This window comes from Amia ocellicauda, chromosome 2 (genome assembly GCF_036373705.1).
Source record: "Amia ocellicauda isolate fAmiCal2 chromosome 2, fAmiCal2.hap1, whole genome shotgun sequence".
In the NCBI taxonomy this organism is placed as follows: domain Eukaryota; kingdom Metazoa; phylum Chordata; class Actinopteri; order Amiiformes; family Amiidae; genus Amia; species Amia ocellicauda.
The window spans coordinates 40993461-41021170 of NC_089851.1; the positions used below are offsets into that span (position 1 = coordinate 40993461).

Consider the following 27710-nt stretch of genomic DNA (forward strand, 5'->3'; position numbering starts at 1 on the left):
TTTACAAAGAATGGTGTGAAAAGGGAAAAACATCCAGTATGCGGCAGTCCTGTGGGCGAAAATGCCTTGTTGATGCTAGAGGTCAGAGGAGAATGGGCCGACTGATTCAAGCTGATAGAAGAGCAACTTTGACTGAAATAACCACTCGTTACAACCGAGGTATGCAGCAAAGCATTTGTGAAGCCACAACACGTACAACCTTGAGGTGGATGGGCTACAACCGCAGAAGACCCCACCGGGTACCACTCATCTCCACTACAAATAGGAAAAAGAGGCTACAATTTGCACAAGCTCACCAAAATTGGACAGTTGAAGACTGGAAAAATGTTGCCTGGTCTGATGAGTCTCGATTTCTGTTGAGACATTCAGATGGTAGAGTCAGAATTTGGCGTAAAGAGAATGAGAACATGGATCCATCATGCCTTGTTACCACTGTGCAGGCTGGTGGTGGTGGTGTAATGGTGTGGGGGATGTTTTCTTGGCACACTTTAGGCCCCTTAGTGCCAATTGGGCATCGTTTAAATGCCACGGCCTACCTGAGCATTGTTTCTGTCCATGTCCATCCCTTAATGACCACCATGTACCCATCCTCTGATGGCTACTTCCAGCAGGATAATGCACCATGTCACAAAGGTGGAATCATTTCAAATTGGTTTCTTGAACATGACAATGAGTTCACTGTACTAAACTGGCCCCCACAGTCACCAGATCTCAACCCAATAGAGCATCTTTGGGATGTGGTGGAACGGGAGCTTCGTGCCCTGGATGTGCATCCCACAAATCTCCATCAACTGCAAGATGCTATCCTATCAATATGGGCCAACATTTCTAAAGAATGCTTTCAGCACCTTGTTGAATCAATGCCACGTAGAATTAAGGCAGTTCTGAAGGCGAAAGGGGGTCAAACACAGTATTAGTATGGTGTTCCTAATAATCTTTTAGGTGAGTGTATATACACACACACGATCAAGCACAGTATGAATGCTGCGAACCCACCCTACTCTCCCCTGCCCCCCCACGTGCATTCCGGAAACCAGAGCGAAGATTCTATAGGTTAAATGGACATTTGCTAAGAAATATTGGGATGATCTAGGACAGGGGTGGCTAACCCTGGCCCTGGAGAGCTGCAGGGAGAAGGAAGGGCTTGGGTCCCACTGGAAAGATATACATTTATTTGTTTATTTTTTTATGTATACATTTATTCATTCATTCATCAATCGCTTTGTTTATTTGTTTAAACCAGGGCTTGGATCCCATCGGAGAACATCCAGGACATAAAGGTGAATGTCCACCAGCTGCAGGTGAAGCGCAGTATGGGCTGGAAGAAGGCCTGCGACGAGCTGGAGCTGCACCAGCGCTTCCTGAGAGAGGGCCGCTTCTGGAAGGCCAAGATGGAGGAGAGGCACGAGGAAGAGGCTGAGTCCAGCATCTCCTCCACCAGCAATGAGCAGGTCTGTGTTGCACACACGGCGGGAGAGAAATGGAGAGTGAGGGGTGTAGAGGGGCAAAGAGGAAGAGAGAGATGGATGGAAAAGGAGAATTAGAGAGAGATGGAGTCAGAGAGCAAACTGCAACCGTTCAAAGGAGTAGAAAGCTTAAATATGATTTCCATGTGGCAGGGATGGATTGAGTACACACAGTAGTCCTAACGCCCTGTAAGACATAATAAAACTATGCAATATTTAATAAGCAGAAATTTTTGCTCTCATTGGGGGCCACGCTGTAGATCCTGTGCTGTATCGGCTCAGACTGTGCTTTACAGCAGCCTTCTAACTAAAGTATGACACACATAGGGCCAATGCACTTGTTGCCTGCAAGTGTACCAATGACATCAGCCTTAAGAAACAACAACTTCGAACACAAATAATTTACAAATCTTTCAGTTCTTCTTCTCAGGATATTAAGAGCAACTCATCCTTTAGTAACATAACATAACAATAAGATTTTAGGCTACATTTTCTGCCTGATAATCCTGTGTGTTTCAAGTTCCATTTGTCTATAACATTTTTCTATTTATAAACGGCCCGTGACATGGTCTGTAAAAAAGTTAAATGTGGCCCTTGTGAGAATTTTCCTCCCTAAGCAGTAAGGTTAGGCTACAGCATACAACAGACTCGCTAGTATCACTGCACAACCCAGTCTCACTAAAGCTAACGTTTAGCCATTGCTGTTTTCTGACGTCTGATTGGTTCTCTTTAGGAGCCATAATTGATGTGCTTCATTGGGTAATTTACTTTATGAAAGCGGGACTAAGCACAGTGATAGCCCAGAAGGCTGGAATTCCGAATAAATTACCCAATCAGGCATGTCATAAAGGCAAGTAACCAATCCAACATCAGAAAGCATGTGACAGGGAAGAATTACTGTAAACAAGAAACCCAGAAAAGATAATGCTGCAGTTTGGAGACGATATGCAAGCAGGCAAGCGGCTAGATCTTCACCGTGAAACAGTGGACACCCCTGCTATACACTCTATAACAGGTCTACTGCTAACTATACACTCTATAACAGGTGTTCTTCACTACACACTATACACTCTAACTGGTCTACGTCACTACTAGGGAATCCAATCCCGGATCCAATCCAATCCAATTTCTTTTTTGATGCTTTTTTCAATCTCAGGATTTCGGCATTGTTGTTTTTAAAATTCTGGGATTAAAAAGAGCTTAATTATAATTAATTTTAATGCAACCAATAGAATCAACGAAAACAACAAAACTAATAACCTATTGTTTTCTTAAATACGTTGATGTTTTTATTTACACTTCCATTCAAAAGTTTGGGGTCACTTAGAAATGTCCTTGTTTTCCATGAAAACATAAATGAAATGAGATTGAATAGGAAATGTAGTCATTGAAATGGTTAGAAATAATTATTTTTAATTGAAATAATAATTGTACTTTGCTTTCATCAAAGAATCCTCCATTTGCAGCAATTACAGCCTTGCAGACCTTTGGCATTCTAGTTGTCAATTTGTTGAGGTAATCTGAAGAGATTTCACCCCATGCTTAATGAAGCACCTCCCACAAGTTGGATTGGCTTGATGGGCACTTCTTACGTACCATACGGTCATAAGCTGCTCCCACAACAGCTCAATAGGGTTGAGATCCGGTGACTGTGCTGACCACTCCACTACAGACAGAATACCAGCTGACTGCTTCTTCCCTAAATAGTTATTGCATAGTTTGGAGCTGTGCTTTGGGTCACTGTCCTGTTGTAGGAGGAAATTGGCTCCAATCAAGCGCCGTCCACAGGGGAAATGGAGTGATAGCCTTCCTTCTTCAAGATCCCTTTTACCCCGTACAACTCCTGCACTGTCCCACTTTACCAGCACCAAAGCACCAGGGTGACAGATGGCGTCAAGCACTCCTCCAGCATCTTTTCATTTGGTCTGCGTCTCACGAATGTTCTTCTTTGTGATCCGAACACCTCAAACTTATATTTGTCTGTCCATAACACTTTTTTCCAATCTTCCTCTGTCCAGGGTCTGTGTTTTTTGCCCATCTTAATCTTTTCTTTTTATTGGCCAGTCTGAGATATGGCTTTTTCTTTGCAACTCTGCCTAGAAGGCCAGCATCCCGGAGTTGCCTCTTCACTGTTGACGTTGAGACTGGTGTTTTGCTGGTACTATTTAATGAAGCCGCCAGTTGAGGACCTGTGAGGCATCTGTTTCTCAAACTAGACACTCTAATGTATTTGTCCTCTTGCACAGTTGTGCACCGGGGCCTCCCACTCCTCTTTCTATTCTGGTTAGAGCCAGTGTGCGCTGTTCTGTGAAGGGAGTAGTACACAGTGTTGTACGAGTTTCTTGTCAATTTTGTGCATGGAATAGCCTTCATTTCTCAGAACAAGAATAGACTGATGAGTTGCAGAAGAAAGTTCTTTGATTCTGGCCATTTTGAGCCTGTAATCGAACCCACAATTGCTGATGCTCCAGATACTCAGCTAGTCTAAAGAAGGTCAGTTTTATTGCGTCTTTAGCTGTGCTAACATAATTGCAAAAGGGTTTTCTAATTATCAATTAGCCTTTTAAAATGATAAACTTGGATTAGCAAACACAACATGCCATTGTACGCCTATGCTCCAGCTACAGTAGTCATTTACAACATTAACAATATTACACTGTATTTCTGATCAATTTGATGTTATTTTAATGCACTAAAAATGTGCTTTTCTTTCGAAAACATGGACAAGTGACCCCAAACTTTTGAATGGTAATGAATCGCATTGAATGTTAAACAGATTGGTGTACTACTAAGTAGCCTAGAGTCTCGGAGATGAGATGAATGCATTATTAGATTAACTGTAATGTAGGCTATATAGTACACTAATATATATATATAAAAGCCATTATGTACTAGAATAAGACATGTGAAGAAGTGGAATGTTCTGCAATGGCCAAGTCAATCACCTGACCTGAATCCAATTGAGCAGCATTTCACTTGCTGAAGGCAAAACTGAAGGCAAAACACCCCAAGAACAAGCAGGAACTAAAGACAGCTGCAGTACAGGCCTGGCAGAGCATCACCAGGGAAGAGACCCAGCATCTGGTGATGTCTATGGAACACATATAACACACATAAAAATGGGTGTAATTGCTACACCGTTCACCCAATTTGGATGTAACTACCCTCAAAATTAAACATGAAAGTCTAAACTTAAAGCACATCTTGATTATGTCCTTTCAAATCCGTTTTGGTGGCATACAGAGCAAAAATTATGACAATTGTGTCACTGTCCAAATATGTATGGACCTAACTGTATATATAAATATAGTATCTCCTGCCGACTGGGCTAGCCCAATTTAAAAAAAGGGTTTAATGGGTGGGGGCTAGAAAGTTATGCGAAACTGACTGGCCCACTGGTCCATCTTTCCCACTGTGCAGCTGCTGCAGCCTTACCCCTCACACAGACACTGACAGTAACATAGCCACAGGACATCGATGTAGCGGCTATAGAGGATGTTGAATAATAGAACCTGTTGAGGGGCGTGAATATAGATTTATGAGCGCATAGGCGGCCACCATTTACTCTCTAGCTGACAATCGGTGAAGTCAGTGTGGCCACAGAGTTCGGTGAGGCTGTGTGTCTGTCTGATTCTGACAGTTACAAACTATACTGTATGGCTCTTGGCTGTACACAATACAGTGGACGCATCCAAAAGTGATTATCAAGACGATGAGGAGGAAGTACAATTATTCCCCTTCCCAAAAGATCACCATCTTGCCAGTCAGTGGGCTGTCAACATGGGTACTGACGGTCGGTCCATTGAATGATCAACACTTTTCTTGATCGCGTTCAGTTAAAAGGTCCAACAAATTCAGGTTGTGTAGCAGGTACTTCACTTCAGATATGTTTCAACGCGATCTCAAAGTAGAACTAACGGGTGACTAACAAAACAATTCAAGAAAACTTAAGTCAAATCAAAACTCACATACCAACAAGCTTTGTACTGATAAAACACACACCCTGGTCTGATTTGTACTTTGCAATTAGCGGTCAAAGTGTTATTTAGTTTATTATAATGTAAACTATTTGTCAGTGAGTGTCCTGTTAAAAATGGGACGATTTACTTTACTGAGTGTCCAGTAATACTGTATATTCAGTGCAGCAAGTTCATACACATTATGACAGGTTCGTTTTTTGAACAGGGAAAACCGGGAGTACAGAAGCAAATGTGCCTTCTGGCGTTTTATTTAGGCTTTTCAGCAAACGTGCTATAACAGAGAAAGAAAATGAAATATCCTCCTGATGGATGTACATGCTCAAAAACAAACAACAAACTAAAATAAGACGCTTCCTGGTTGCAATGGATGCAGTGATTGCTTTTCCTACTGCAAACAGAAGAAAGATTACATATAAGGAGATACTATTAATCTATTTCATTTACTTCCTACATAGATTTATAATATGGGGAATAAAAACAAACAAAACGCCAGCTAAAATGCATATTGTCAACCAATATAAGTGCTTTATTGTGACAAAAAACAAGTGTTTCCAGTGCTATAATTAAAATATTTCAAATTTATTTAAAGTGAATTTTGTCTTTGTTGGCTAAACATTAGTGTTGTTTTGAAGATTGCAATAGGCTACCTGTACTGCAATATATTATATATTAAAATAATGTGTTTATTCATTTATTCATTTATGTATTTACAGTGAGGGAAAAAAGTATTTGATCCCCTGCTGATTTTGTACGTTTGCCCACTGACAAAGAAATGATCAGTCTATCATTTTAATGGTAGCTGTATTTTAACAGTGAGAGACAGAATAACAGCAAAAAAATCCAGAAAAACGCATGTAGAAAAAGTTATAAATTGATTTGCATGTTAATGAGGGAAATAAGTATTTGATCCCCTATCAATCAGCAAGATTTCTGGCTCCCAGGTGTCTTTTATACAGGTAACGAGCTGAGATTAGGAGCACTCTCTTAAAGGGAGTGCTCCTAATCTCAGCTCGTTACCTGTACAAAAGACATCTGTCCACAGAACAATCAATCAATCAGATTCCAAACTCTCCACCATGGCCAAGACCAAAGAGCTGTCCAAGGATGTCAGGGACAAGACTGTAGACCTACACAAGGCTGGAATGGGCTACAAGACCATCGCCAAGCAGCTTGGTGAGAAGGTGACAACAGCTGGTGCGATTATTCGCAAATGGAAGAAACACAAAATAACTGTCAGTCTCCCTCGGTCTGGAGCTCCATGCAAGATCTCACCTCGTGGAGTTTCAATGATCATGAGAACGATGAGGAATCAGCTCAGAACTACACGGGAGGATCTTGTTAATATCTCAAGGCAGCTGGGACCATAGTCACCAAGAAAACAATTGGTAACACACTACGCCGTGACGGACTGAAATCCTGCAGCGCCCGCAAGGTCCCCCTGCTCAAGAAAGCACATGTACAGGCCCATCTGAAGTTTGCCAACATCTGAATTATTCAGAGCAGAACTGGGTGAAAGTGTTGTGGTCAGATGAGACCAAAATCGAGCTCTTTGGCATCAACTCAACTCGCCGTGTTTGGAGGAGGAGGAATGACCCCAAGAACAACATCCCCACCGTCAAACATGGAGGTGGAAACATTATGCTTTGGGGGTGTTTTTCTGCTAAGGGGACAGGACAACTGCACCACATCAAAGGGACGATGGACGGGGCCATGTACTGTCAAATCTTGGGTGAGAACCTCCTTCCCTCAGCCAGGGCATTGAAAATGGGTCGTGGATGGGTATTCCAGCATGACAATGACCCAAAACACACAGCCAAGGCAACAAAGGAGTGGCTCAAGAAGAAGCACATTAAGGTCCTGGAGTGGCCTAGCCAGTCTCCAGACCTTAATCCCATAGAAAATCTGTGGAGGGAGCTGAAGGTTCGAGTTGCCAAACGTCGGCCTCGAAACCTTAATGACTTGGAGAGGATCTGCAAAGAGGAGTGGGACAAAATCCCTCCTGAGATGTGTGCAAACCTGGTGGCCAACTACAAGAAACGTCTGACCTCTGTGATTGCCACCAAGGGTTTTGTCACCAAGTACTGAGTCGAAGGGGTCAAATACTTATTTCCCTCATTAACATGCAAATCAATTTATAACTTTTTTTAAATGTGTTTTTCTGGATTTTGTTGTTGTTATTCTGTCTCTCACTGTTAAAATACACCTACCATTAAAATTATAGACTGATCATTTCTTTGTCAGTGGGCAAACGTACAAAATCAGCAGGGGATCAAATACTTTTTTCCCCCACTGTATGTATAGCCTATTAAATAAACTGGTAATGGTTAGAGATGTAAATAATAGTTATTTACCTGTGTGATGTTCCCACCAGTGTTCAATCTTATTTCTTTTTTAATATACAATATCGTTGCTGTTTAACACCTGTAAAATAAAGAACAGACTCAATTCAATTTTTTAAAGTTATATACATATTTTTTCCCACCTTTCTCAAGAGATGTTGTGCGATGCGGGAATCAAATTAAAAGTGTTGCAAAGACAGTCACTCCCTGACTAAATGTAGCCTACTGCTCAAAAGGCTAGCCCGAAGGCCACAACTACGTCACATATGTACATAACCTCATTTTGAAATCCAAAATGGCACTGCCCATAGGTAGAAAATGAATTTCTTTAAAATGGAACATATCCTAGACCAGATACCTAGTAGTATGTAATTGTAATATATACAGCTAATATAATTAAGATCAAACATTTTGTGGTTCAGTTCAGTTCTCCTCAATCTGCTTAGATGTGACTTTTTAAATTGTCTAATAAAATAGTTGGTTCTTTAATACATTATTTATACAATTCTATACTTAACTTAAAACCCCTACTTTTTAAAATAAGTAAAAACTTCTGATTTAGGTAATTATTAGTTAAATTAAGGGTTCAATTAAGTCATTGAGAGCTTGGTTGGAACAAAAACCTGGAGGGGGTTCACCAGGACCAGGGTTGAGAACATCTGTCCTAGGAGAACACATGGTGTGCAACAATAACTTCATTGCCTTGTTTAATGATGGTAGTGTAGAAAACATGGAATAGACACATTTAAACATCTTCCTATTTACAGTTAGGTTCATTAACATGTTTATTTGCCCAATAATAATAGTCTAAGAATACATTTTGAAAAATACTGATGATACATATGCAATATTACATTTTCATATAATTGGCTACCCATAAACATTCCATCTACGTTCTCTACACCAGTGGTCTCCAACCCTGGTCCTCCAGAGTCCCTATCCAGCAGGTTTTGGACCCTTCTATCACCCTTCTATCACCAATTTATAAACACCTGAAAGTATTGAATTTAAAACAATTAAGCAGGTGGTTTGGTCAATTCAGTAATTTAGAAAACATTGGAACAATCATATGAATATCATCTGTCAAGAAATCCCTTGGTTGAGTTGCTTAATTGATTAATAACTTGTGTGTTCCCAGTATTTAGAAATTGGTGATTAGGGTGACCTATAAGATGAAGTGGATTGGGGCTCTCCAGGACCAGGGTTGTAGACCACTGCTCTACACAGTATAGTCTGGTGTCCCATATTCCATATTCTAGCAAAATATGAGGTCCCCTCAACTTTAGTGTACAACTATAGCTGTGATGCAGCTAGGTGGTAGTATTAGGGGCTGGTGTGTGAACATGCTGCGTCAGCTGGGCGGGGGAATTGGAGAATCCATGAGCTGGTTGTGGTGGGCCAGTCTGGGGTAATGTCCATTTTTTAGTCCCAGTCCGTCCCTGCCTCTCGCTGTCACATTCTGTTTTATCGGCTGAGCCCCCCCTAGCGCCGGCCCTGGAGCCAGTTAAACACAGTGCTGCTCTGGGAAGAAAAGAAGCAGCAACTGCCCAGTGTGGTGCTGCTAGGCTGTGCGTAAACAGCGGTGCCCTGGGATTTACACAGATGCAGTGTTGAAGCAAAGCACCAAACATGTACTGTTTGCTGTTTTTACAAACGGGACCCTGCTGTCAGACAATTGATTTTTGCATCTTGTCAAAGTACAGCAGTCACATTTCTCCCAGTATGCAGTTCCTCGGCGCCTCGTGGTTCGCCAGCAAGTGTGACTTTGAATGCCTAGCGTTTTCCCTGCACAAACCTGCATGCATCCTGAATACATTCCATTTAATTAAATGTGTGGAGCTAAAGACTTGTCTTTCTTGAATAGACAGGAGTGATAGGATGGCATGTTGAACTCAGAAGGAGCACCAGAAGATAATGGATAAACTAGATTTATCTATTTTTCTTATGTATTCTTGGCATTTGCTCGAAGTTAATGTTGCAGCTGCTTAATAGTCCATGTTGAGTTTACTCACAGAGCCAAGAGAACTGATGTGAGGGGTTTTTCAGCATTAAGGAGAAAGCAGAGGGAGTAGAACAAGGAGGTCGTTAGTCTTGATGGAATCCGGAACACTGTTTCTAACCAATCAGCAAGAGACCTGCTGTGTGAAGTCCCCACTAAATCAGTTAGTGTCACACTACACGATTTCTACAATCCGACCCGATTTTGTGAACAGTGGGCAGCTCACACTTAACGACTATTTTGCACCGAATTTGTGTCTTTTGCGTCGTGAAGGAGCACACACTACCCGATCGCTTACGTACAGGAGAACACACACTACATGACTGATCCGACATCCTTGTCGTGGCGATCTGCGTCAGAGCCTCAAAAAACACGTGTGATCCACACAGAGAAAAGGTCAACAAACACGGACGTGCACATGTACAGGTCACGTCTGTGTAGCGCAGATCTGCGCTGCTCCACCAATGGGATCAGAGGATTTCTGCAGATCTGTGCAAAATTGCGGAAAGAATGCGACCACAAGCCGCTGTTGTTGTTTGTGTTCGTCTATGCAAACACAAAAAGTGTATAGTATTTTAAAATAACGTGCCCCGAAACAACCATTGGTATTTTAAGTATTTTAATAAATATGTATGACAATCTTATTCTCCTGTCATGTTTATTCTTGCCGTTTCTTTTCTCTGCTTCTGTCAGCTCGGCTCTCATTGGCTGCTGATCATGTCACTCTCCACGATCAGTGCCGATCGAGTCGTAAATATTAAACATGTTTAATGAAATCGTAGCGGCTCCGACCAGCTTACGATCAGATCGGAGGGCAAGCGATCGCATCGCAGCCCGTCTCTCACTACACGACCATCAGCAACAGGGACGCGCCCCGACCAGGCTGCTTGTCGTGAGGGCCAAATCGGGCTCAAATCAGGCTTAAAATCCTGTAGTGTGACCCCGGCATAAGAATAGTAAGAGAGGGATTAATTTTTATTTATTAATTTCTTAAGTCAGACTCCATTCCTGGAGGCTGTAGTGTTCTTGTTTTTTCTTTCTTTTCAACTCCACTCAGAGCTCCTTAATTGGTCTAATTAAGCTATTAACTGGATGAATCTAACACTTCATTCCAGACTCCACAGAGGGTACAATAACGTGAGTAAATCAACATATTCTTTAACTTATCAGCTTTAAAAATTAAAAGGTGAAACTCCTTAATAAGCCTAAATTGAGAAAATCATTACATTCATTGAGTAATCAGCAGCTTCTGTTGGAACAAAACCCAGAAGACGCTAAAGCTCTCCACAATACGGAATATAATATAACAATAATAAATACCTAAAGAACAATGTCCGTTTTTGTGAAAATCTGCATGCTTTGCTCCTTCAGTTTCGCATACGATTTATATTTTTGTCAACAACAGAATTAAAGTGGCACTAATTAATCAGTATGGATAGATATAATGAAACATTAAGAGAAATTAACTAGTCAATTAAGACAACCGATTGTGTGAATTAAACATTTATAGAATTATAGATTTTAGAGGCCAATTCAAACACAAGGAAGTCATTTCAGAATTTTCTTGTATACATGAACAACAGCCTCTCTCGCACAATACTCTCAGGCCTGTTTGGTCCACCTTCCTATATATTTTGTCAAACAGCCTTTACAATGCCAGCGCGTTATTTTTCAGTTTAGCGCTCAGACTTCCACTTTCATACAGCGTTGGTGTTTCATCTTCCACAGCTGAAGGTTAACCAGGAACCCAAGGCAAAGAAAGGGCGGCGCAGTCAACATCCAGAGCCCAAAGAAGAGGTAAGCGTGTATGGTACACTGCTCAAGAAAACTTGAAAAATATCCCTGGCAGTCAAATGCTCTATTATAAACACAGACGACAACCATATTTTTCATCCACATAAAGCAGAATACTCCTGTTCTGTCAGTGTTTTGATCAGAAAGGTTTGGTTTCCAGTTCATGTTTTTTAACCAGGGCCTGAAGGGGTCTCGCACATGTTCCTTTCAGAGAGGACAACCGGCTCCTCATTCATGTCAGTTATATGAAGTCTACCCAATGAAATGGGGCCACTTTAATAAACAGCATCAACCATCATGAAATGTAGACTGCTTTCTATGATCTATTTCTATGATCCTTGGATCACTTAGTTATTAATGGACACCAAATGAGCACGATGGTTCGAATGGCCTCCTCTCATTTTTAAACTTTATGTTCTTATGTAGAGAGGGGTGTGATTTTTCTCCCTTGCAGGACGCCGAGCCAGAGATCGAAGCTGTGAGCTCCAGTCAGGAAATCCCCACCACACCACACCAGCCTGAAAAGTCCTCAGTCTCAACCCAGACCAAAAAGCTCAGTGCCTCCTCGCCCAGGACACTGCATCGGAGCACTCAGACCAGCAGCGACGGCGTCTGCCAGAACATGTGCCACGAGAAGTACACCAAAATCTTCAGTGATGTCAAGGACATGATGAAGGCTGACAACAAGAGGGAGACTGAGAGAGTGGTCCGGGAGGCACTGGAAAAGGTTTGGAGGGGGAGCAATTTCTTCATTATTACTACTACTGATTATTCAGTTTTTCACAGAAACCTTTACAAAGGATCTCTTCTTACTGGCAGAACCAAGAGTGATGAGGTTTTTTACACTGCATTTTCTGAACATAACTGTCTGATGCTGGCACTGTTCACAGATTAATGTACATCGGCCCCTCAACATTTGCAAGGGATATGTTCCTAATAAAATTTGCGAATAAGCATTTTGATCTGATGATACTGCCCCCACTTAATATGCAACTTTCATATTGCCTCATGCATAACGGTTAACCTTAGAGTGCTATGGCTAAAACAAATAGGGAAAACTGTGAATAAATTGTATACATACATGTGAAAAATATACCAGAAGGAAACTTAAAGCTGTATTTATAACTTTAACTGATCACCCACTATACTATACATGCTCGAGATGACATGCATAAAGAATAGTAAGTTATATGTCTTTAAAAATTCACAAATGAATGAAATTCCATATAAAGAGTCAACAAACTGATTTATTTTTCTTTGCTTCAAAGAACATAAAATTATTTAATGTACAGTGGACTCAGTTACACCAAACATGCAGCCAACAGCTGATGCACTCATACCACTCACCAGCTTCTCTAATACTTAATATTTCTGTGATAGTCATCACTTATTTTGATCTATTTCAATTAGATTCACTTGTACTAGATTTTTTTCTTTTCGATAAATCAAACTCGTAATAGTAAATGAAAAATTATAGTAAGTACACGAATCTAAGCACAACAGCTGACTAAAAGCAAGGAAAAAGCAGAGAGACACGATCTGAGGGGAATGCAGGCAAGACTGAAAATTCCTGTGTCAACGGTGACGGCGTAGCGCATGTAACTATTTAGTAGTAAGTACTAAATAAGTTGCAAAATAGATAAATAACAGTAGTATGTACTAGTATTTTGGGTGTATTTTGAAACATTCACATTCACATCCCTGGGTCATGGAAATCCTGGAAAAGTTATGGAATTTGAAATATCATTTTCCAGGCCTGGAAATGTTTTGAAATATCATAAAATATCCATAGAGTTTGAGAAAAGTCATGGAAGTTTTAAATCGACCTGAAATGATAATGTTTGTATTCATTTTGTTCGTAAGCTAATCATTCTGGTGCGTTTTTAAATCTAACTTAACTCTTTTACGTGGTGAGTCCTAAAACAACCGGCTGTGCCCACATTGTTTACTACATTTATTCAACAAACCACACACACATCTGAAGTTAACATTATGGTGGTTGTGACTACCTCATTTAAATGCAAAGTTTTGGAATTTCATTGGTAAAAATTTGTGCAAACCCTGTCATCAGTTACCATACACTTTGTGGCTAGGGCTAGTTCCCTCAGTAGAAAAAATGAGTGTAAAATTATCACAGCGGAAGATTTTGTTAATAAATATTATATGTAGTATTCCCTTTTTTTTTTTTTTATAAACGCGGTCACTGTAGTGTATGTGTATTAACTGTGGGTGTCTGGGGTTGCAGCTGCGCACTGAGATGGAAGAGGAAAGGCGTCAGGCGGTGAGCAAAGCTGTGGCTAACGTGCAGTCGGAGATGGAGCGCAAATGCAAACAGGTGAAAGAGAAATGCAAGGAGGAGTTGGTGGAAGAGGTCAAGAAGATGGTGGCACAGCACAAACAGCTAATTTCACAGACCAAGAAGAAGCAATGGGTGAGTAGAATTGCCCGCCTGATTCAAACCTGGCTGCTGTAGTAGTGTATGTCAGTAACCCAATCCAGCAGTCAGGGGAAAGGTTTTTCTCTCTGGAGACCAATAAGCAAAAATACAAATCAACCACACTGCTGCAACCAGAGGGTGAAATGGCCGTTGGTCCCAAAAATCATTACAGTTGTAATGAAGAAAAGGGCATACACTCCAGAAAAAATAAAGCCAATTTCTTTGATAATTTTGATAAGTTAAAAAAATAAAAATAAGTATTTAGAAAATGGATCCCAAAGGCATTGTAGGCAAAATGTTGACTATACCTTTATCAAAACTGCTTAAGAAAGGAATTTGAGACTTGCGACCATAGTAATGAAAGAAATATCTGGCCCCTGGGTGCAGCATCCCCAGGATAAGTTGGCACTGGAAGAAGAAACTTCCTTATGAGTCATCATGAGCAGAGAAGTTCATTAAAGGTTGTTTATAATCGGGTTCAATGTAGAAACCATAAGAATTGTATTTATGCTATAAGCAGTTCACAACATTTTTGAGGTCCACTTATCACATGTCCTCCTCCCTCCAAGGTTCAGTCACACCACTCATTCTCATTCTAACCATATCATTTACAGGTAATAAAAGAAGTCAAACTCCTAATTATTTTCATAAACACTGACAAAAGCATTGTGCTGACAGTCTAGTAATGTAGTTTAGGTGGTTAACTTAAACACATTCCACCTGTACATTGCACTGGTTGTAATCATCTGGGTCCAGGAGAGAGAGGCGTACTTGAAGAACACTTTATTTAGAAGAGCTAGGCCACACCTTTATTGTTGGTAGAGTATTTGTCAGTATAGGCTGCTTCATATAACATAAATATGATATGAACCATAAAACAGAAATAAGAAAGAGAGAAATTAGGCAATAGTGCCCAATTATAATTATAATTATACTTTATAAATTGCAATTTGCAATCCATTTAATCAAGGATGGAGGGTTGTACTGGACTGGTAATGAACACACATCTGATTCCAGTATTTACATCTTAAAATCAATTAAGTTTCTCTCACACTGTGACATGCCCTGCTGACCCTGCACTGAATTATGAATTATGAATTATTAGATGATTATGAAGATGAACATGAACATGATTAAGCATGTATCCTGCAATAAGCATGCAGGATACCGCCCACTAGCTGTGATTGACAGAGGGGGGTTTGTCACATTGAGGCACTACTAAATTTAAAAGTGCACTGTGAAGTGTAAATAGCAAAAAGGCAAATGGGAAATCAATATATACATGTTGAAATGAATGAATAAATAAATGTTTAAATGAACTAATAAATAGATGAATAAATAAATATTGAAATAAATAGATAGGCCTAAATGTCCATGTATTTATTTAATAATGTATTTATTTATTTTCTCTGTGTATTTATTTGTAATCTTAATATGGATAGTTCTCCATACTCTGAAACCGTTTAACTCCATGAAATTATATATACACACACACAGTGGGGGAAAAAAGTATTTGATCCCCTGCTGATTTTGTACGTTTGCCCACTGACAAAGAAATGATCAGTCTATAATTTTAATGGTAGGTGTATTTTAACAGTGAGAGACAGAATAACAACAAAAAAATCCAGAAAAATGCATTTCAAAAAAGTTATAAATTGATTTGCATGTTAATGAGGGAAATAAGTATTTGACCCCTTCGACTTAGTACTTGGTGGCAAAACCCTTGTTGGCAATCACAGAGGTCAGATGTTTCTTGTAGTTGGCCACCAGGTTTGCACACATCTCAGGAGGGATTTTGTCCCACTCCTCTTTGCAGATCCTCTCCAAGTCATTAAGGTTTCGAGTCTGATGTTTGGCAACTCGAACCTTCAGCTCCCTCCACAGATTTTCTATGGGATTAAGGTCTGGAGACTGGCTAGGCCACTCCAGGACCTTAATGTGCTTCTTCTTGAGCCACTCTTTTGTTGCTTTGGCTGTGTGTTTTGGGTCATTGTCATGCTGGAATACCCATCCACGACCCATTTTCAATGCCCTGGCTGAGGGAAGGAGGTTCTCACCCAAGATTTGATGGTACATGGCCCCGTCCATCGTCCCTTTGATGCGGTGCAGTTGTCCTGTCCCCTTAGCAGAAAAACACCCCCAAAGCATAATGTTTCCACCTCCATGTTTGACGGTGGGGATGGTGTTCTTGGGGTCATTCCTCCTCCTCCAAACACGGCGAGTTGAGTTGATGCCAAAGAGCTCAATTTTGGTCTCATCTGACCACAACACTTTCACCCAGTTCTCCTCTGAATCATTCAGATGTTCATTGGCAAACTTCAGACGGGCCTGTACATGTGCTTTCTTGAGCAGGGGGACCTTGCGGGCGCTGCAGGATTTCAGTCCTTCACGGCGTAGTGTGTTACCAATTGTTTTCTTGGTGACTATAGTCCCAGCTGCCTTGAGATATTAACAAGATCCCCTCCCGTGTAGTTCTGGGCTGATTCCTCACCGTTCTCATGATCATTGAAACTCCACGAGGTGAGATCTTGCATGGAGCCCCAGACCGAGGGAGACTGACAGTTATTTTGTGTTTCTTCCATTTGCGAATAATCGCACCAACTGTTGTCACCTTCTCACCAAGCTGCTTGGCGATGGTCTTGTAGCCCATTCCAGCCTTGTGTAGGTCTACACTCTTGTCCCTGACATCCTTGGACAGCTCTTTGGTCTTGGCCATGATGGAGAGTTTGGAATCTGATTGATTGATTGCTTCTGTGGACAGGTGTCTTTTATACAGGTAACGAGCTGAGATTAGGAGCACTCCCTTTAAGAGAGTGCTCCTAATCTCAGCTCGTTACCTGTATAAAAGACACCTGGGAGCCAGAAATCTTGCTGACTGATAGGGGATCAAATACTTATTTCCCTCATTAACATGCAAATCAATTTATAACTTTTTTGAAATGCGTTTTTCTGGATTTGTTTGCTGTTATTCTGTCTCTCACTGTTAAAATACACCTACCATTAAAATTATAGACTGATCATTTCTTTGTCAGTGGGCAAACATACAAAATCAGCAGGGGATCAAATACTTTTTTCCCTCACTGTATACATACATAAAAAACATCCATACATCAGGATTTGAACCCACAATACCAGATTCGCAGTCGTACGCTTTAACCACTATACTGAGATATATAATTTTTTATATAATACCTGTTTTAAAGCGCTTATAGCCGCCACAGCCAATTGTCTTGAATAGTTCTGTATGACTGAATTACTGGTGTTATAGTCTCAAGTGAACTTAACAATTAAGAAAAAAAACGTTTGTGTGTATATATATATATATATATATATATATATATATATATATATATATATATAGATAGATAGATAGATAGATATAGGTCTATACCTATATCTATATATGTGTTCTATGGCTAAAATAAATGCAATAGAGTAATATGTAGTACTTAATTTAACATCTCCCTTTATCTATAAGGACTGTGTTAGTGAGCAGATGTATATTTGTACATTTTCCCAAATAAGAAGGTACAAAATACAATATGGAAACTTACGTTTTAACTTCCATTGAAACACATCTGTCCACCATTGCTCAGCATTGAAATGTCTGACTTCCAACCAGTTTCAATGGCAACTTTGTAAAAGTGGACAGTCTTCATCTTTATGTTCACGTTCACGTTCATCTTAATTTTGGCACTGCTCACCCTCCATAGTCAGACGTGTTGGCGGTGTTGTTGCTATGTAACCGATGTCTTGTTTGCTGTCCTGCAGTGCTACAACTGCGAGGAGGAGGCCATGTACCACTGCTGCTGGAACACGTCGTACTGCTCCATCAAGTGCCAGCAGGAGCACTGGCATGCCGACCACAAGCGCACCTGTCGCAGGAAGAGATGAAGGCCGCGTCCTCCTCTGCCCCCCTCCTGCCAGTGACTCACTGTGTTAACCTGCTCGTCCCACACAGCAGATCAAGTTTTACAAACACACACAATTGGGCAGTTTATTTCCCGGAGTCTCATTTGCACCAGCCTTGTAGGACACTTTGTGCACCGAAACATTTGTCGCAGAGTCCCAAGATTTGTGTCCACTCCTCCTCTCTCAAGAGCATTTCTATCTTGTTCTTGGTATGTTTATTTAATATGCCCAATATTGATTTTATTTTTTCAAAATCATTATCAGATGTGCAAGGGCATGACTTGGAAGCACAGGACAGCACAGTCTGTTTTACTGTTGTGCTTTTTTATTTTATTTTTCCCCCTTTGTTGGCAAATGTGTTATTTATGTTTTTAGCGAGAAGAAAAAAAAAAAAAAAGCATTTACATAAATACATTTTATTACCTGGATTTTTTTTTTTTATCACTTTTCTTACTGTAAATTGAAATATATATATATATATATATGTGTGTGTGTGTATGTATACATATATATATATATATATATATATATATATGTATATATATGTGTATGTATATATATATATAATGTACGTGGATATTGAGCTTCAAATCATAAAATTGTAGCATTTAAAAGGGTATTTGCATTTTTTTAAGGACAAAAAAACATGGAAGAAATATAACGTAGGTCTCGGCCATTCACAGTGATTTTATTCATCAACATTTTCAGGTGAGTGTCATTGGTTTATTGAGTTATACCCATATTCCTTAACTCTCAAGGTCATTATTGAACTAGGGAACAGGGTTACGATGGCAGGTGTGAGGTCTGCCAATAAAAATAAATCTTCCGTTTATAATTATTACGCGCATTTTGGTTTTTGGTGTTTTAAATATTGTAATTTTTATGAAACTTTTTGCTAGATTTGCTCTTTTAGACTACAGTTCTGGGGAATATAGGAATCTTTACTGAGCTGGATCTTAGAGAAGGTTTTAATATTTACTTCTTATTTTAAGGTTTGCACATTTACTTTGTTTTCCTAACCCAAATGCTTGTAAAAATTGCCAAATACTTTTATCGTACCTGTCCTAACAGACTAAATGTAATGGTGATTTTTATTCCTTTTATTTTTATTTTTTAAGTTGACATCGGTGTTATTGTTCTATTGTGATATTTACACTCTGTTTCATTGTAGAATACGAAAAGCACCAAGCTAAAAAAAAACTTAAACAAAAAAAACTTCACAGCTTCTACTGTAGTTAGTGGGTCGGTGACTGTTTTTTCAACGCCATCATTGTACACAGAATGAAGACACGTGCATGTTGATTAATGTTTCTAAATTAAAATTGTAAAAAAAAAAAGTTTTGCTTGCTGAATTTCTGGTTTACAGACAGATACGGATGGACCGATATAAAATATACCCACTATTGACTGAAAAATAAAACCTGATGTATAATCAATTTTCCGAACCAAGTAAAGCCATGCTGTCTCTTGGCATTAATTTCACAAAATGTAAAAGTATTTTTTTATTTAAATAGAAATATATGCAAATGTTGATGTTTTCCTTTGCTTCACTCTTAACTAGAAAGAAAAATGGCAATTAAATTGTCAGGTGTATTTTGCTATTAAAGTAGCACCAAAAAAATCCTATGTTTCAATCTCTCTTTCATCAGACTGCAAAGCACAGCAGTCCCTCCAAATGTCTACAGAACAGGCTGGTTTCGCAGAGTTCCTGGAAGGCCCCTCTGGTTCTCCACTGATAACTACAAACCTATAATTGCAGTACTTAAGTGTTCAAATCCATATTGTTAGTCTCATCGTGACACACTCCCTGCACAAAAGTTATGAATTGCTGTCAAATTAATCAAGACAGTTGTAAGAAAATGTAAGTGGTGTAACCTTGTCACGGCCCCATGTTCCCGGAGAGAGTGACAGCAGTTTTTCATGTTATTGTTGCACTACATGTAAATAAGAATTAATAATTTTCCTTTGGTTTCTGTGTTTTGTTTTTTTAAATGCAATATCGTCTGCTTTGTACTGAGAATGTACAGTGCATCATACATTTGCGCTCATAGAATTATTAACCAAACCGGCTGTGGTTTTCAAGAACCCGGTTTTGAGGAAAACATTTGCAAATATCACAGTTGACCTTATTGTCAGAATGTTATGGAATGTCAGATTGAAAAGATGGATGTTTTACTTGAATTGCATATTGCAAAGTCTTCTATAGGGGGGGAAACAAATATCAGTAAAATATTTTATGTACTATGAAATATTTTATATAAGTCCATCCCTATAAATGAACGTTTGTGATATTTTCATAAGTGGAAATATTGTGATGTATAATCATTCCAGTCTGTAAAAATATTGCTGGTATCTGCATGAAAGTAAGATGTGTGTTTTCTGGTTTTTATTTTATTTGTATGTAATTTTTTTTTCACATTTAATGACATAGTTGCACTTCCTGAAATGATGCAATATGAAATATGTAAAAAAAAAAAAAAAAAAAATCCGTAAAGTTATTTCTCTTCACTGCTTAACTGATGAAATATGGATTGTTTCTAGTAAGAGAAGTGTTATGACTAATTCATGACTAATCGCGAAATTGTCTCCAACAAGTTAAGTTCTATCTCTGTTCATATGTATACATTGTGGCTGTCAGTTTTCTATGCTTTCTGGCATTTTTGTAAGATGCTTTAGCTAGCAATATATATATATATATATATATATATATATATATATATAGTCCTTCTATGTGCTAACATGGAACAATAAATGTATCTTCAACAAGTGGTGGCTGTTTTAAAAGTGCTTTGCAGGTGAAGAAGCACTTCATTTTACATAACTATATGTAGTTTGAAAGGGCAGACTGTTGAGTTGTGATTGAATCTTTCAAATTCAAATCAAAAATGTGTTCCCAAGCAGTAAACTTACAAATATCAACATATCAAAAATGTTGTTGCACAGTTACTGAAGGATGCGTGAGCATAGAATATAAGCCTAAAATGGACAAGAAAATTGTGTGAGCATGTTAAAATCTGGAGCTGGTTATAGAGTGTAAGCAGAGATTTGACTGAGGTACCAGGCAGATGTGAAAATGGGAATCATTTCTTACCACACTGACCTGCAGCTGCACTGTCAAACAACCTGTAAGAAGTAGCTTCATATGAGGCTTTTAAAAACCATTAGTAACCTTTCTTCTGTTGTTTATTTTTAGCCTACACTGGGAAACCTTTTACTGCAATGAGATTGTGGAAGATATACAGTCTATTACTGAAAGGTGTCTGAAACTATACAACCAGAGCTTGTTCATGGTTTGTTTGCCTGTAAGCAATAACACATGTTCATTTTCATTTCAATGGTTAAAATGACATTAGATTATGATATTAATATTTATTTTAAATGAATTGCTTTGTTTTTTTTGTGTGGGGTTCTGTTGTAGGCATGTTACACAAAACAGCTCCAGATCCTGGAGCAAATTTCACAACAGTAGCTTATGCAGGATTTGAACCCACAACACTCTGGTAAACATTAATTCCACATTGCTGCAGGCCAGTTACAAAAAGCAAAACAAAACCCACATTGTTTGCAGTGCCGTTGAAACCAATTGCGACTTTTGGAAAAAAAAAAAAAAGGTACATTCTATAAAAAAGATAGACGTAGGCACTTTGACAACAGTTGACTACAGCTTTTAAAGACGGGTAGACCAATAACAATTCACATTGAATACCAAGGGCACTCTAAATCAGACATGCATCACAAATACTTAATGAAGAAAAACAGCAGACAAGCAGATTTAAACAGCCGGTGTTGAAGCAGTCTGTCAATACGGAACTCAAATTAAGTGCTGCTGGATAAAGTCTGTGCTTCCATTGCCAGTGTAATTTTTTCTGAATTCTTCAGTTAATTCAGTGTGAAAAAAGGTTTATTCGAGAATATGAAGTTCTCCACCTTGTATTGTCACCTGAATAAGAAACTCTTAATTAATTAACAAGTTGTAGATTTATAGTTGAAGTCTAATCAAATATATATGTTACGATAAATGTATAAATTTACCAGTAAATGAAAACATTTTCCAACTAGGTGGTGAATGTATAAATGTACTGCCTAGTTGGTAAATGTGGAAATATGTATTTCTCATGGATAATCTGTAGGCTACATCTCCACCTAGTTGGTAAAAGTATACATTTATACATTTACCGCCTAGTTGGTATATTTATATATTTACTGGTAAATTTATACATTTACCATTTTCACACACTTACTGTAACATACATCAAACTAGTACATCATAAACAACAACAAAAAATGTTTTTAAGTAAAGTTTTAGTCAAATCGTAAGATATTATGGAGATCATAAGAATGTTTTTCTAAATAGGATCCTGAAAGATATGTGTTGAAAATGTCTGATATTGGAATATCAATATTTTTAATGCTCTTGCTTAATGTATTATTTGATTTTAAAGAATCAGGCAAGTGAATAATGTTTAGCATAAAGCTTTGATGTATTGATTGAAGTCAAGGAAATTAGATTCTTAAGTGATTATTTTACCTAAATTGACTGAAAAAGATAGCAGTTTAAAAAATAGTTTCTTAGTTTGATTTTGTGTGTGTGTGTGTGTTAATCCTGCAGTGTACACTATCAGTCCATAGTTTTAGAACACCTCAATTTGTCCAGTTCTTATTTAAATTTATGCAGTTTAATGTCTCACCGTGTTCTTTCTACACTGGAAATCAAGTATTGTTTGGGAAGTTCTTTCCAACATTGTTGCTTTTTCTTTCACCCTTCTGTCCAGTTCATCCCATGTTTTGGGTCATTGTCTTGCTGTAGGATGAACCCCTGACCAACCAGGCGTATACCAGAGGGTATTGCATGGCACTGCAAAATGCTGTGGTAGCCGTTTTGGTTCAGGGTGCCACTCACTCTGTGCAAGTCACCGACTCTGGATCCAGCAAAAGAGCCCCAGACCATCATGCTTCCTCCTCCATGTTTGACAGTTGGTGTCACACATTAAGGAACCATCCTTTCACCTACTTGACAACATTCAAAAACCCTGCCTGATGAACCGAAGATTTCAAATTTTGATTCATCGGTCCATAAGACCTTCTTCCAGTCTTCAGTAGTCCACTGGCGGAGCTTCATGGCCCAGGCAAGCCTCTTTTTCTTATTCTGCCATCTTTGCAATGGCTTTCTTACTGCCACTGGACCTGTGAAACCTGCCGCTCGAAGTCTTCTCCTCACAGCTGAAACTGAGACTTGCTTACTGTGACCAGTGTTAAGCTGTGATTGAAGCTGTTGTCCTGTGAGCCGCCTATCACACAAGCTGTTGACTCTCAGAAACTTGTCTTCTGATTCTGTTGTGGCTTCGGGTCTGCCAGACCTCTTCCTGTCAAGAGTCTGTGGAGAGTCTTCTGGTATCTTCAGATAGACAATAGTTTACAGTCTTATCTATCGGAAGTGATTACAGCTCAAATACAGTTGTACAAAATAGTTTACCACATGCATAATAATGAACATAGACCTAAGTTTGTTACTGTTGTTGAAGTGTTTGATGAGTTGCCTGGTGCTGGTCAGCATTCTTCAGTCAGCAGATGTTTGTCAGACATTGTTTTAAAGTCCTCAACCTGTGCCCCAGAACACACAACCTTTACTGTTTAACCGTTTCAACTGATTGAAGTAACTTCTCAGACAGTAATGCATTAAGAACTAATAATTAAAGTACCCCCCCAAAAAGGAGTAAATACAATCTAATTGCTTTATATACAAATCTGAATCAACAACATGAAACCATTAAAGAAAATAATAAAAGTACATTTTCCCACTACACTCCTGCATGGAAAGTGTGTGTCATGAGTATCTGTTGTGTGTATTCAGGAATTTGAGTTGAGAAATTTTAAGAGGAAAAAAATTACCCATGTACATATTTATGTATTTTGAATACAAGGATTTAGTTCTTAGTCTGGAAAACATTCACTAGTCATAACCTGGGGCCAAAACCCCTTGATTTTGGAGGCTACTGTTTTATGGGCTGGGTGGTCTTCGGAGCGCGCGTGTCCAGTGTATTTGTGTCTGTATCAAAGCTGGAGACCTCTACTGTATTGCAACCTAAGCCTTAGGATTCTTGTGAGCAGGTGGACGTGCGCATGCGCCGGCAGCAATCCCCGCTGTCTGCGATCACTCGCTGGCGGCGCAAAGCGCGTCATTGTCAGTAGCGCATGCGCACTGCATGCACACAGCGCATCTGTCTTCGTGCAATTGTACATGCTGAATGGATTGTTTAAAAACAACAGCAACTATACAAATTGTCTATTGAGATGTGTCTACATGACTTACACTTACTATACGATGTAAGTATATGTACTCTTACTGTACACTAAGAGTATATATACTTACATCATATAGTAAGTGCAATGCCCCGTTTCCACTAGACTATTCCCGCAGCGTTTCCACTCACCAGTGTTGCATGTCCTGTCCATAAATTACCCCCATTTTGGTCGTTAAAATCCCCCAAATCATTTCCACACTTGGGGCTGAAATGTTTTTACGATATCTAACAGTCTTATAGTATAAGTTGTACCAGATATCAAAATTAGAAACCGGGACACAGTGAAACAATATATAAAACAAATGACATCACTTAAAATTTATTCTAGTTTATTTTGTTTACCAGCGCATCGTAAATGACCGTGTTACTTCTCCCTGTATCATGATACGATTAACATTGACGATATAGATGAATTTAAGTATCCTACATATTGACCCTTATTATTTATCTGTGGGAGAATGAACTGCGTTGCATTATTAAATACAGTGCGCTGGGTTTAAATCTGTCCTGTGTACTCACTACATATCTATATATCATGAAATACACAGTCTGACAGTCACAGACAGTTTCTTAAGCAAAACTCATACTGTGTATATAAATATGGCTACAATACTCTGGCATCCATAACTTACTGAACAGTTTGTAGCTGCAGATTTATCCCTGTGCAACATAAGGGGCATCAGCTTTTATTGCGAATGGGATTCCTTTAAAAACGCCTTTGACACCGTAATGGACAGATCAGTATTAATCGCTACGTTTAATAAGGTTGTAAGGTTTGTATTTCTGCAGTCGGTAAAGCGTCTATACTTGGATTACCATTAACATATTGTTAAAGCGATAATGAGGGATTACAAATATAATTAAAATATACGACTCTTCATGCGATTGATCACAAAAATTAGCCTGTGTTTTAAACATTTTAATAGTTTTAAGATAAACATTTTGAGATAATTCACAAGACATCGCGACATGTAATTTAAATCCAGGACGAATATTTCATGTTTGCGTGTATTTATAACAAAAGGGTCTGCTTATTAAAAAGAATAAATTGCATATAAATCAAACCTGCCAAAAACAATTCTATTTTACATCAAATAATAAAACATTTATTAAGGTATCCGAGCAAGATCAATCCATGTAGACTACCTGAAATGAATGGGCAATTTCTCACTGGACACATTTCCTGAGGGTAGACTAATACAGAGAAATAGATGCAATATTTTCGTTGAAATGTAATACACACAAGTGTAAATGTAGTGAAAACGTGCAATTGAGTGTTTTATAGTGTTACATTTAAATTAAATTGTACAAACGAAACAAAGTAAGGACAGTGTGTGGTGTAGCCATAAACGTGTATAGACGAATGAAGCCAATGTTAGAAACGTCTCCCCTCAGTGAAAATGGTTTGTAAATCTGCCTCGTTTAACAACGTCAAAAATTAGGACGAATCAATTCAGTTACAGGCATTACTGCGGCAAGTTACCAGTGTTTATACAGACCTATCGCTAGCGCCTAGCAGTAACGGTATAACTAGACCTAAACGTGTACTGGTATGAGCAACGTCTGGCTACTCGGACAACCCGAGCCAAAACAACTAAATAACAGTGACATACGTTAAATAGCATGCTTTTGCAATTATAAACATATGCTTTAAAAATTAAGTTGAAATATATTAACCGTTTAACAAAAACAAATGCAGTCCGGGTAGCACGGATTTATCGGCGTTCTCCAAAATCCTAACAAAAATGACGCAAATACCAGGTACGCATGCGCATTGGCATTAAGTAGGAAAACTTGACGGGTAGGATGTTTCGACTGAACACGGCGGTTCGTGTCGAAAGCAAAGTGAGCTCCACATTTCACCCAAAAACGTGTACAGTACAGTGAAGATAACATGCGCGTTGTATTTGTTCATTTACTTGTTAACGGTAACGTCAGTAATCTGACAATTGGATATTGGTGTATATACATCAAGCGTGTTACGAAGGTATTTCTCTTTTTTTTTTTTCTAAATGGAATATAATGCAAAATAAAGTTAATCCATCAGAGTGTACAATTTTATCTAAAGATGCTGCGTGTGAGCCAGTCATTTTTCAATCATTTTGTGGCTTATTTGTACTTTTGTTTGTGTGAGAAAATAAGTGTCAGAAATAACGCATTGCTATAAAATTGAATTGAATTGAATTGAATGTATTATGTAAAGTAGCACTATGTTATTGTATATTTTTATACAGGCAAAACAACCACCATTCGGCAGCGCAACCTGCACTGATGGCAAAGCAGCCTATTGCTGTGTTCAATAACTGCACACAGTGTGTTTATATTGGATGTGTTCATGATACAGACAATCGCCAGATCTGCACATCCTGCACAACGTGAACAAACACATGTATTATTTTGTTGTATCAGAAGTAGTCAAAATGTGTATGCTGCCATTTCTTATATGCACTAATCATGTAAAATGTAAATATCTGGTGTTTTATTAATACAAAAGGAACCGAGTTCACTATTATTATTACTGCAATATGATCTGAGTGAATCACGGAAACGACCCCGAGTTGCGAGCTGACAGTTTGTACACAAGAGTGACAGCAGCGCAGTGACGGACACATTGTGTCCCAGCAAACAGACCCACCCGATTTCATCTGAAACCACCCCAGTGTGAGGGGTCACACGCTTGCCTGTATAGAGAGAATATATTTTGTATGATTTATTGGTATAAAACATCTGACATGTGTGACAATAGTTAGCATTACACGCGCCAACCTGTTGGTTCATCAATAACACAGAATTGCTGCGAATATATGATTTTCAAGCATTTCTAACAACCCGGTGCGTGTCTGGTTTGGGTCACAAGTTCTTGCTGAAAGGCGCTGAACCCGTCGTGTCGTGGGCGCAGAAACGCGCCTCTATTCTGATTGGTTGCGTCAGTCAGCTGACGCACTGCGTCCACATGATTTTCCTGCTTCAGTCAGACGGACACGTTGCCGGCAAATTGCACAGGTCAACTGCGAAAATACAGCAGCGGCGGGCGTATATAGATGTAATGTAATGCTAGTGTAATAGGCGTCCTTTCTATTACGTTCCCTTGTATTTTCTATCCCCTTTCCTGTTGTCGGCGCACAGAAGACTCAGAGGCGGTTGGTTCAATAAAGGGTACAATTATATTCTTGAGAGCAAGGAACATACAGTGAGCAGAGCTGCGTAATGTCAGCTGAACAGGAACACACAATAATATAAACTGATGTCTCTTCCTTTTTCCTCCCTTCTAACAGGAAATCACATCCACAGTCGAAACCTACAAAACCCGCTAGAGGGCAGTGTTTAACAATAGTAATTAACTAAACATTAATCTTACACTAGCTAGACAGTTGTAGATATTGTTAAATTATGTATCAAGGAAATTATAATACATAGATAGAAAATATAAAATTATTATATAATCATGATTTAAATATATGATTAGAAAGTTCAGCCAAAA

At 38.9% G+C, this 27710-nt stretch overlaps 1 protein-coding gene across 7 annotated transcripts in view; it reads left to right on the top strand.

Moving 5' to 3' along the window:
* Positions 1 to 21210, top strand: part of zmynd11 (zinc finger, MYND-type containing 11) — a 102712-nt gene extending 81502 nt beyond the window's left edge. For all 7 annotated transcript variants that reach the window (XM_066723723.1, XM_066723746.1, XM_066723732.1 and 4 more), the window contains 5 exons: positions 1244 to 1451; positions 11513 to 11581; positions 12033 to 12305; positions 13824 to 14009; positions 17787 to 21210. In XM_066723723.1, coding sequence (XP_066579820.1) covers positions 1244 to 1451; positions 11513 to 11581; positions 12033 to 12305; positions 13824 to 14009; positions 17787 to 17909 — 859 coding nt within the window. In that variant the 3' untranslated portion in view covers positions 17910 to 21210. The remainder of the gene's footprint in view (positions 1 to 1243; positions 1452 to 11512; positions 11582 to 12032; positions 12306 to 13823; positions 14010 to 17786) is intronic.
* Positions 21211 to 27710: the final 6500 nt, after the last annotated feature.